This window comes from Medicago sativa, chromosome 6, assembly GCF_051527215.1.
Source record: "Medicago sativa cultivar Bolivia chromosome 6, Bolivia_mono, whole genome shotgun sequence".
NCBI classification, from domain to species: domain Eukaryota; kingdom Viridiplantae; phylum Streptophyta; class Magnoliopsida; order Fabales; family Fabaceae; genus Medicago; species Medicago sativa.
The window spans coordinates 3,892,292-3,904,586 of NC_140754.1; the positions used below are offsets into that span (position 1 = coordinate 3,892,292).

The 12,295-nt window shown below is 34.6% G+C and overlaps 2 protein-coding genes across 2 annotated transcripts; both read right to left on the reverse strand.

The window, feature by feature from the left end:
- Positions 1–3,152: 3,152 nt before the first annotated feature.
- On the reverse strand, positions 3,153–4,022 carry LOC146912140 (uncharacterized). The gene has a single exon (XM_085719391.1). The coding sequence runs from the start codon at positions 3,891–3,893 to the stop codon at positions 3,312–3,314; it is 582 nt and encodes a 193-aa protein (XP_085575517.1). The 5' UTR covers positions 3,894–4,022; the 3' UTR covers positions 3,153–3,311.
- Positions 4,023–6,082: 2,060 nt separating this feature from the next.
- LOC146912141 (xyloglucan O-acetyltransferase 3-like) lies at positions 6,083–10,064 on the reverse strand. The gene is made up of 3 exons (XM_085719342.1): positions 9,593–10,064; positions 8,928–9,214; positions 6,083–7,014 (listed from the first exon to the last, which is right to left on the reverse strand). Exons 1-3 carry the CDS (start codon positions 9,924–9,926, stop codon positions 6,217–6,219), a joined length of 1,419 nt encoding a protein of 472 aa, XP_085575468.1. The 5' UTR covers positions 9,927–10,064; the 3' UTR covers positions 6,083–6,216.
- Positions 10,065–12,295: the final 2,231 nt, after the last annotated feature.

Genomic DNA, 12,295 nt, shown 5'->3' on the forward strand with positions numbered 1-12,295 from the left:
ATAATTCGACAACAAATAGAAAGAAAATGCATAAATTTTTCATCAAACTTTTAAAACTTGGCTTTCTTTAATGAATCAAGTACAACGAAAAGCCATAAACATGTTTCACATTGAAATACTTTACAGAAAAACCAATCCAATACCATTTATAACTGGCCAGGAAGTGTAGAGAACAAACAAAACAAAAGTTACATTGACCATGTTGTTAGATTCATCCATGTGACACAACCATTTTGATCTCTTTGTTAAACGTCATTTGCAAATCAAAATCTGTTTCCATGTTTTCTGATATCTGACAAACACGAAGTAACAAAACAGATATGCATAAGCAATAATCTAGGTTTACAGACAATTATCCCTTCACTTGTATCATGACTACATCACCGATATCTAGGCTATGATCACAATACGGTAACATGAATTAAACGAAAAAACACTATGCAATACTATAGCTCAAATGTTTATAGCAGTAGATAGATACTCTGAAAACTACAGGAAGCCAACTATGGCAGCTTCAATGCCAAGGATAAATAGTGAAAACAGCAACAGCTAGGATCACAATACCGTAACATGAATTAAACAAAAACATATGTATTACTACAGCTCAACTGTCTATAGCAGGGGATAGAAACTTGAAACTACAATGGCAAAAAAGGGTCAACAGTCAAAATAACAACAGATATCATATTTAGAGACAGTTTGGATAAATACTTCAAAATACACTTGTCTAAAAGCAAAATTCAAAAGATTCTTCTCATATTTGTTGCAATTAGCTTTCGTATTTCAGTGAGAGAATTTTCATAAGCGAATCATCATAAACTTATTTCAATTGAGAAGCTTCCATAGTACAGAAGCTAATCCCAAACCAGGCCTTGATAGAGAACAATTTCCCAACTTGTCAATTGCATAAAGCAAAAACTAGAACTTTGGTCAAATTTAACAGTGCTACAGCACCACTGTAACCTCTATTTGACAACACTTTGCACTCAAGTATCGCGGAACAATAGCAGTTTGTTTAAGTTCTGGTACCCTATAGCGCTGCTATAACCGCTATTTGACAACACTTTCACAACCATAACTTAGCTGCAATTTGACAATACTCTATACTAAATATTGAGTGTATCTCGGAATAATAGAGATTTGTTCAAATTCTGCTAGCCTATAACACTATTTGACAACACTACCTTCAACCACATTCATTTTCTTAAACTATTAGTGTCTACGATCTATGTCACTATCAAACATCGCCATGATACTCACACATGTGGTTGCATCCAACCGGTGTTGTCAACTGCATAAAGCGAAAAAATAAAAGTTTGGTCAAATTTTACAGCGCTATAGCACCACAATAGCCTCTTTGCAAATACTTTGCACCAAATAGCGCATCACATAACAATAGCGGTTTGTTCAAGTGCCGGTACCCTATAGCGCTATAGCGCCGCTATAACAGCTATATGACAACACTTGCACCACCATATCTTAGCTGCAACTTGACAACACTTTATACTAAATATTGAGTGTATCTCAGAATAATAGAGATTTGTTCAAATTCTGCTAGGCTATAACTCTATTTGACAACACTGCCTTCAATCACTTTCATTCTTTTAAATTATTCGTGTCTAGTATCTATGTTTCATAGCTTATAATCCAACCTCAAACTTTCCAAAACTAATCATAATTCATAAATAATTCCTCCAAAAAAAAAGGTCTCATTTTAGAATAACTAAATTAGCATCATCAACAAGGGTATTATTACAAGACATATCTCCACAAAACATTGCCTTATAATCTAGGTACCAGCGACACAATGAATTGAAAGCATGCCAGTTGTCCAACATATGTCAGTGTCAATCAACACCGTCTATCAATACCGATTCAAGAATAATTCAATTACCATCAACAGCAACAATCAAAGTTCTTAAATTAATACCAATGTCAATGTTAAAATCGTGTCAGGTGTCTACACTTCATAGTTTATAATCCACCCTCAAACTTTCCAAAACTAATCTTCATAATTCATAAACAATTCCTCTAAAAAATGTTTCAGTTCAAGAATAACTAAATTAGCATCAACAACAAAAATCTTATTCTAACAAACTAACATAAAGATAAAATAAGTTACTAAAAGAGTCAAAGAGACAAAAACTACCTCAAGGCTCTATAAAAGAAGTTGAATTACTTGTTCATTGCCTTATAATCTATGTCGACACTTGGAATTGAAAGGATGTCTAATGTCCAACACATGTCAATGTCAATCAACACCAACACAACACCGACACATGAAATTACATTCAATCAATTTAATTTTCTTAAATTATTACCAATATCTACATGTCAGTGCCGATGTTGTATCCAATATCTGTGATTCAAAGCTAATAATCCAATTTCCAACTTTCTAAAACTAATCAACATAATTCATAAACAACATATAAATGGCGGTGAGGGTTCAAGTTTAGATGGTGTACTAATATCCACAGAATATTGTCTTATATTCCAAGCAGCACCGACACTTAATATTAAACCTATGGTCAATGCCCAGCATCTTTCGGTATCCAACACCAACATATGTGGTGGTTAGAGTTTTGAGGATGAGTTCGAATTTAGATAGTACTAATATCTACACAACATTGCCTTATAATCTATGTAGCACCGGCACTTAATACTAGACATGTGTTCAGTGTCCAACATGTGTCGGTAGCCAACACTAACATGTGTAGTAATTACGTTCAATCACTTTCATTGTCTTAAATTATTGCCAATATCTACGTGTCAATGTCAGTGTCGTATCCTATATCTATGCTACATAGTTTATAATCAAGCCTCCGAATTTCCAAAACTAATAAACATAATTCATAAATCATAAACAATTTCTTCAAAATAGTTCCAATTCAAGAACAACTCAATTACCAACAACAACAACAACAAAAACTCTTAAACTATTACTAGTATCAAAGTCAGTGTCGTGTCAGTTGTTTGTAGTTCATAGTCTAATTTCCAGAACTAATCAAAATAATTCATAAACAATTCCTGCAAAACTAGTTCCAATCCAATAATAACTAAATTATCGTCATCATCAACAACAACAATTCTTAAATTACTACCGGAAATTATATGTCAATGTACGCTTCATAATTAATAATCCAACTTCCAACTTTCCAAAACTAATCATCATATAATTCATAAACAATTTCTCCAATAAAGTTCGAATAATAATAACTAAATTATCGTAATCAACAGCAACAACAACAATAATTCTTATTACAACAAACTATGATAACATACATGATACATGAGATTGAATTCAAAAACAATCAATTCTCAATGACATTATTATTACCATGATTACCAAGCACAAAGGAGAAAACTTCTTGAACAGGATTAAAACTGACAAGAGCAACATCAACAGCATAACCATTAACAGGCAATTTAATTTCCCTCAAAATCGAAAACGCCTCCGTCATTCTCCCTTTACTAACATTTTTCGCAACTTCACAAGACGGAATCCAATTCCCAACACAAAACTCATCACCAACATCAACAACATTTTCCTTAACAATAGAATCAATCAAACTCGCGTGAAAATTGAGAAGAGCGAGAGAAGGAGTAGGAGAGAGAAAGAGAGTGTTGTTGTCGTTTGAGAAAGATGAGATTGAGGAGAAGGAGAGAGGGAAAGGGGAGGTTGTTGTTGTTAGGGTTTTGAGGAGAGGTTCGAGTTTGAGAGGATCGAGAAGGGAGGTGGTGGAGAAGAGAGTGATGTGAGGACGGGAGGCGGTGGTGATTAAGGAGGTGCTGATTTGACGGCGAGCGAGGACGTTCCAGGATTTGAGAACTTGGTTTTCGAGAGCTGGATCCATGTAGAGTTCGATTGCGTAGCCTTCTGGGGATGAAGACATTGGGATCGGAGAATCGGAGGGAGAGTGGTGGTGGTGGTAGTTGGTGGTTGTGGTGGTGGTTGATTCTAGTTGTGAAATCTGGAGTGAGTAGAGATGGAAGGGAAAGGTAAGAAAATGTAACAGGTACAATCTAGTGACTTTATGACTGACTAAAAACAGATAAATTAATATCTTAAACTAAAGAGAAATGATAGTTTGACAACCAATTTTCAACAACTTTTGTGACAATTCTCTTTCATACTCTCATTATATTTTTGTCCCTAAAAAGTTGTTGAAAATTGGATGTCAAAATATCATTCCTCTAAACTAAAATGTTAAGCTATAATCTACTTAAATTATCTTATGAAAAAAACATTAAAAGCTAGTAAAAAAATATTTATGTATGGGAAAGGAAAAGACAAAAAAAACCTGAAGGAAAAAAAAAATAAAGTTACATTTGGAGGACGTTGACCTCGTAGAGTCGGCAATAAGAGTAGTCGAAAGAGGAGTTAGACATTACTTTCAAGCGATCGTGTCACCCTCCAATCTTGCTTCGTATATCGCTAACCAATCTGCACATCTATTAATTTCTCTCAAGGAAGGATGGAAAGACAAAAGTCAAGGATAATCGATAAACCTCTTAATGAGGTCAATAACATATGCAAAAGGGTGAGTTGTCTGAACTTCTTCCTTAATCAAAGTCAAAGTTGATTGATTCACATTCAACATGTTGAAAGCCATTATTCCATGTCATCTGAAGGCCGTGAAAAATAGTTTGCAGCTTTGCATTCGTATTGGTAGTAATACCACAACGTCTAGAGAAACCTGATCACCAATTACCATTAGTGACTCTAATTAAACTTTTGAACCCATAGCTACTCTTAGTGAGTCCATGTATGCTTTATTTACATCTTGCTCCATTTAGTCTATTTAGGGACTTTGATAAATGGCATGCGGCAAAAAAGGATTCAATGGTTTAGATTTAAAAATAAACAAAACATGTATTTTTTTAATAAAATAAAAAATTAAAACTCATAAACCTTCCTCTTCCTCTCGGGTATGTTTCTCTCTTTTCAGCTTCCCTCATAATCTCTTCCTCTCCCCTCTCATCACCGCCAACATCCGCCGATTGCGCTGTCGTTCATTCACCTCTCAATAACAGGATCGTTTCTATCCTCTATTCTTTTCATCGCCCCTCTTCTGCTAACCGTTGTCTCGTCACCGTCGTTTTAAACTAGTCAATCGGCGTCCTTTCAAATCGTGGTTTGTGAATCTTTTCCAATATGTATTTTATAATTTATGTGAGGGTGGTGGTGAGGAGGGGGAGGGGGCGGTGAGAGGAAGAAGGGAGATGTTGTGTTTGATCGACGACAGTGACAAGAGGCATGGCGGCAATGGTCGCCTATGAGGGATACGATTGAGGAAGATGAATTAGGTGACCATGAATGTGAATACATGATACAAGAGAAAAAGAGAAAGAGAAGTGTATATGAAATTATTATTTTATTAATAAATACATATTTTGTTTATTATTAAATATGAACTTTTAGGCTTTGTTTGGGAGTTTGGAGGGGAGGGGAGGGGAGGGTTTTGGAAAAAAGGAAGGATCAAGTGGAAGAAATAGAAGACATTGGGAGGAGAGGGCTTTGGAGGTTAATTTTTTACTCATAATAAAAAATCCCCTCATTTGGGGGAACTTAAAAATTGCATTGGGGGAGGGTTTTGGGGGGTTATGGAGGGTTTATATGAATTTTTCAAATTCAATCTATGTTGTTATAATATTCTTAAAATTAAAAGTATATTAATCATAAGTATTAGTTTATCATTCTCTAAAAAACTGTTCTTTCAAAAAATGTGAATTTTTTGTCCATTTTTCTATATATTTCCAACCCCCCAAAGTTCTCATCTCCCTTCCCCTCCAAACTCCCAAACAAAGCCTAAATAAACTAAATAGGATATGTGGTAAATGGAGCAAACATGGATTCGGTAAATAGAGCAAACATGGATTCGGTGTTAGGTGTTTTGGTTCTGTCAACACACATGAGTAAAAAGATTATACTTATATCATAGTCAAACTCAAAATTACTATGACCCTTTTTTCGTAGAAATTGGAGGAATAAAAAAAACAAGATGAACAAAAATTGCAGTATGGTGGGTAGAACAGAAAAAAGAATATAACAGTTCTAAAAATTAAAACCACAAATCATCAATGAACTAAATAAAACAAAGAATATTATTCTCATGTCCTAATAAAAAAAATGTATATGCTCATATAAATTGCTATTTCCCTTTAACTATATCATATAAAAAATAAAAACTATAATCATCTTTTCATATTTGATGATTACTCTAATCCAAAACTCATCATCATCTCTTGATCACCTTCTCTTTGAAGAACAGCCAATAACAACTCACTCCAAACATCAATAGCACCAGGCAAACACCAATGAGTACAATCATTATAACCTTTCATCCATTTATTTCCCCAATGTTGACCAGGATGTCCATCTGGTCTCATCATCATAGCATTTGTTACATCCAAAATCTCAAACCTAATGTTCCCTTTATTATTATTTTTAACCTTCATAAACTCTTCCATTTGAACATTCCTTAAATTCCATTCAAATCTATTTAAATCAACTTCACCTTCATTCATAGGACTTGTCCTATTACAATACCCTCCAGTGTTCCATATTCCACCTTCAAAATGAGCTGGTGCAAATGTTCTCAAAATTGTTAACAATTTTCCTTTTCTACATTCCTTGCAATTATTAATGTAATTCAATGTTGCTTCAAATGCTAACCTTAGTGTAAAATCACTATCACGGTTAATGACATTTTTTTCACTGCAGTAAACACAACCTAGTAATTTTCCACCTTGATGTAGGTACATTAATCTGAAAAACCAATGACCACCTGAAACTATTGCATAGTCCAATTCAGGTATTACTTTAGCCCAATCTTCATCGACTTTGTCGAAATGAAGGTCGAAAATGCCTGTATCTGTTCCATTTACAATTCTTTCTTCACCTACGATTAGGAATCTGCTCCATAGTATCATTAGAGTGAAGTCATACTTTGGGAAATAATATGTTCTGAATTTATCTTCTGAGTCCTTGTGTATATCCTTTGGAATTTCCTCCTGCAAAATTTCATAGGAAATTGTGACATTGAGTAAAATAAATTTGAGCACAAAATTAAGATTATGTTTTGATTCATGAGTAGCTTAAACATAGCAATAATTCAAAAATTATTGCATTTAACCAATGCGGATTCAGTCTAACAGAAGGGGCTAGACTCTCACAATATGGTGAACCAAAATTTGAATTTTAACTGAGAGAGGTACGTATACTTAGTGTCTGAAACGCCTCAAATGTGATTACTTAGTCGAGAAGACCAAGAACAATGTCTACAACATTGTACCCAAGTTTTGTCCCACGTGACACTTGGCATGAGGAGAAAAATGGAGAAAATTAAGAATTCATGGAATGTCAATGATTAATATTATGTTCGTTATGATTGACTTAACTTTATGGTATACAACAAAAAAGAATCAGATCTCAATCATGAAGCCTAAACATGGGATTGTTGACCTATTGAATTAAATATAACAATAAGAATAATATTATGAAGATATTACTTATATAGACTATTATTATTAGGTTGAAAAGCTAACTGTAGACTTGAAGGTGTATTAAACGTTACAAAAAATTGCGTTGTTTTTGCATCTACCAAACAGAATAAAACCATTCTAAAAGAGATATAAAATATGGTTACAGAAAATTGATTATTATGAGGTTTGTTGAATTATGATTTGTAAATGTCATTTTTCTTCTACATATAAATTGGTTCACGAGTTTATTCAAGTCCCTTGGATAACTTTTCTAATAAAACCATTCTTCTAATCAAAATGGCCTATGCTATCTCTAATTTGTCTTATTCATGATTTGGATTTCAGCGTTTCGTTTCTAAACTTACATTGTGTCCCTTAGTTTTTAAAAGGTTATACATTTGGGTTGAATTTTGATGAAGTGAAGTGAGATGCTTATGTGACAACTAATTAGTTTATGACATGAAAAAGATTTTTTTTTATTTTTATTTTTTTGAAAGGATGGCATGAAAATGAACTGATAAGTGAGTATTTATCAAATTTAATTGATTATACGATATAAAATTATGTATATTTTGATGAGATAAAACTGAGATGCTAAGTGATAGCCCTATAGTCATACTCAAATAAGCATCGCATTTGTGACATCCTAAAAAAAACTTATTGATTATAAGTTTTTTTACTTATCATTCTCTACAAACTCACTCTCTTAAAAAAAAAAAATATGAAAGATTTATCTCTTTTCCCTTGATCCTCTTCCTCCAAAGTCATTGTATCCTCTCCAATCTCGCAAATAGACTCATTAAAAGAGTTTGTCGGTCATTTAAGTACCAAAAGAATCCCCTCACTCCAAAGTCATCTTGTCGGTCATTTGGGTCCCACAAGATTTTAAAAGACTAGTCTCCACAACACTCTTTCGTGTAGAGAATAACCTGTTTAGACACAAACAAAAATGCCCTTTTGACAACTAATCATCCTATTAATGGGTGAGAGTACAAACAATAAGTGAAATTAATTGCCAAACAATTAAATTTAGAAAAAGTCACTGAATCGGTGAACTATCCCTTACTCTCTGCCCAAACTTTAGCTTTTGACTTTGCATGTTATGATAATGCTAAAATAACGCCTCATTTAAGGAGAATACTTTTAATTCTTTTTTCTTGTTTTTAGTCAACATGTGAATTTTTTCTCTTTCCAATGGAACTAAATGTGAAGAACTAAATTACAACTTAGGACAAAATGTGAAACTGAATTTCAACTATAAGAAAGTACTAAGGCATCATGTGGCATCACATTCAAGCCTCCAATTTTATTTACAAGAATCACATTCCCCTTAATATTCAAGCAAAGAATTTTCAACACCTCAAAAGCCAAAAAAAATGTGCATATTACGTGAATGTGAATGTGCAACGTGTAAAAGAAAAAAATAAACTTAACAAACTAACCTGTGACAATAGGCAAAGGAGAGAATCCATATGGTTCCTAGCCACAGAATCACCAATGAAAGCCATTTTCTTGCCACGAACAATATTGAGGAAAATTTTAGGATCAAACATTGGAAGTTCACATTGTTCAGGTTTCCATTTCCAATTGAGAAAATCTTTGTCCATTCTTCCATGCTTGAAACAATTTTTGCTATCTGGAATTGTAGGGCAACTTGAATTTGTGTAATAAGATGACCCTCTTAAACCTCTTATCCAATGACCCTTAAATAAATCACATGTTTTCTTCTCTAAAAAAAATAAAAATTAAACAAAACATTATAACGTAAACAAAACAAAAATTTAACATAAACTATTGGAGAAATCGAAAGAAGAATACACACATATTTACGTGGTTTGAGTGATGTGACATAACAACAAAAGAGACAGAAATTGTCAATAATTCGCAATGATAATACAATGTCCCTCCTATTTTTTCTCCTAAATATTTTGAGCTAGAATTTGGCTTGGTCAATTAGCATAATTTAATCAATCTCAACAAAAAGTATACAAATTTTGTTTAATAGTAAATTGATGCAAACATGTCAAATGAAATTGAGGATTAATTAACAAAATCAAACCAACATATATAAAGATTGAATATGAATGTGATAATTTTTTAAACGTACCCTTATGTGGTTTAGATGGTGAACGTGTTGATATATTGACATGTTGATCTTCATGTTCTTGGTTTAGGTTTAGGTTTTGGTTTAGGTTTTGGATGAAATCATTGGCATGTTCATGTTCTTCTTTTTGGGAGTGATTTTCAATGAATTCATCATGGGTTTGATTAGGCAAAAGGGTCAAAGGATTTGGAGAATAAAGGAAGAAGAAAGTTAAAATGGTGGCTATGAATAGAGATGTCAAAACAAAAGGTAACCCTTTGATCAATAGGTTGGCACAGCTTTCCTTTTTGCCATAGTTGTGAAACTTGTGATCAAATGGCTTACTAGATGATTTCATGGTTTTCTACAACATTCCCTAAGATACAAAGCAGTGATAGAGAGAAGAGGAAAAAAAGGGGTTTAATGTGAGTAAATCATGAGAATCGCAAATCATAAATGAGAGGAAATAATGGAAGTTATGAGTGTGTTGAGGATTTTATATGTAACCTCCACATTGGATTTTTTTTTTTTTTTTTTACTCAATGATCGTGAAAGTTTAGGAAAGATATTTGGATATTAAAAAATTGAATTGAAGTTATTAATTATTATTTTGAAGCGAGAGATTTATTATATATTTTAAATGTTAAATTAACAAAGTAAAGTATTGATGCTTGGGATTTACTTCGGGAGCTGCGGGATATGTCATCTCTTCCGTGGTGTATCATTGGAGACTTTAATGATTTGTTGTCTCAACAAGACAAAGCTGGTATTCATCCTCATCCTAATTGGTTGTGTACGGGTTTCCGTGAAGCAGTTGAAGATTGTGCCTTATCCGATATTAAATTGCATGGTCACCCATTTACGTGGATCAAGAGTCCAAGTACCAATCGAGTGCTGGAAGAAAGATTGGATATGGCTATGGGAAACTCTGAATGGCTTCAATGTTTTCCAGAAGTCAAACTTACAAACTTGTTTACTTCTCACTTGGATCACTCTCCAATACTACTTGATACTATACCTAAGGATCGTCATAGGTATAATTATTCTTTTAAATTTGAAAACAGTTGGCTCCTAGAGGACGATATTGAGGAGGTGGTGATGGATGGTTGGGGTTGTACTAGGGGGTTGGAGCTCAGTGATAGAGTTGTGAATTGTTCTACGAAGTTGCAAAGTTGGGGTAGGAGGAAGAGAGTTCGGTTTAAGGAAGAAATTAACCAATGTGTTCGTATATTAGAGGAGCTTCGTGCCCAGCCGAATGGTATGATGCGTACACAATATGTCGAAACTCGGGCGAAACATGCTCGACTACTTGTACAGGAGGAGGCCTTTTGGAAACAAAGAGCGAAAATGCACTGGTTGAAGGAAGGGGACATGAATACTAAGTTCTTTCATACATCTGCGGTAGCCCGTGGCAAAGTGAAGAAAGTTAGTAAGCTCCGAACGGATGATGGGAGGATTGCTACATCTCAAGAGGATATGTGTATCGTGGCACAAGGTTATTTTGAGCAACTATTTGCTGCGAATGCAGGTGTCCATGAACCGGTGTTGGATTTGATGAGTCAATGTGTGTCGATGGATGACAATATAATGCTTACAGCACCTATTACAAAAGAAGAATTGCGTCAAGCCCTTTTTCAAATGCAACCGGACAAGTCCCCAGGTCCAGATGGTTTTAATCCGGCATTTTATCAGAGATTTTGGCATGTGTGTGGTGATGATATTTTTCAGGCAGTGGTTTCATGGTTGGATCGCGGTTACTTCCCGTCAAACCTTTCAGAAACAAATATATGTTTGATTCCGAAGTGTGAAGATCCGGATAATATGAAAGATCTTAGGCCTATATCTCTTTGTAATGTGTTGTATAAGATGGTGTCGAAGTTGCTCGCTAATCGACTGAAACGATGTTTAGATAAATGTGTGTCAGAGGAGCAGTCAGCGTTTGTTGAGGGCCACTCTATACTGGACAACGCGTTAATTGCTACCGAGATAATCCACTCAATGAAGAGGAAGACGAAGGGATGGAGAGGGGAATTGGCTCTCAAGATTGATATTAGCAAGGCTTATGATAAAGTGGATTGGGGGTTTCTTCGTGGTGTGCTTATGCGTATGGGGTTCAGTGAGAAATGGATCCAGTGGATGATGATGTGTGTTAGTTCTGTTACTTATTCGGTGCTTTTGAACTTTGACAGGGTGGGACCTATTGTACCCGGCCGAGGGTTGTGCCAAGGTGACCCGTTATCACCGTATTTATTCATATTGGTGGCTGAGGGCCTCTCGACTCTAATACATAAGGCAATTAATAGAGGTGATATTCATGGGGTACAAGTATGTCGCGGCGCACCAGTGGTGTCCCATCTGTTGTTTGCAGACGATTGTTTCTTGTTTTGCAGGGCCAATGTAATGGAAGCACAACATTTACTCACTATTCTTAACACTTATGAAGTAGCATCTGGACAAGAAATTAACTTATCAAAGTCTGAGGTGTTTTTTAGTTGCAATATGAGTGAGGCGGCGCAAAAGGATTTGTCACACATTATTGGTGTCCGACATGTGATGGGTACCGGAAAGTATTTGGGGTTACCTTCGATGATTGGTAGAGATAAGAGGTCTGTTTTTTCTTTTATCAAGGATCGTATTTGGAAACGAATAAATGCATGGAGGGGACGAGCATTATCGAAGACGGGAAAGGAAGTTATGATCAAATCTGTGTTACAATCTATTCCTTCA

Bases quoted from the DNA above. Each gene is read 5' to 3' on its own strand.
- LOC146912140 (XM_085719391.1), bottom strand. From the start codon at position 3,893: ATGTCTTCATCCCCAGAAGGCTACGCAATCGAACTCTACATGGATCCA.
- LOC146912141 (XM_085719342.1), bottom strand. From the start codon at position 9,926: ATGAAATCATCTAGTAAGCCATTTGATCACAAGTTTCACAACTATGGC. The intron at 9,215-9,592 runs GTACGTTTAAAA...TATTTTTTTTAG, and splicing joins ACCATCTAAACCACATAAGG to AGAAGAAAACATGTGATTTA. The intron at 7,015-8,927 runs GTTAGTTTGTTA...GAAATTTTGCAG, and splicing joins TCCTTTGCCTATTGTCACAG to GAGGAAATTCCAAAGGATAT.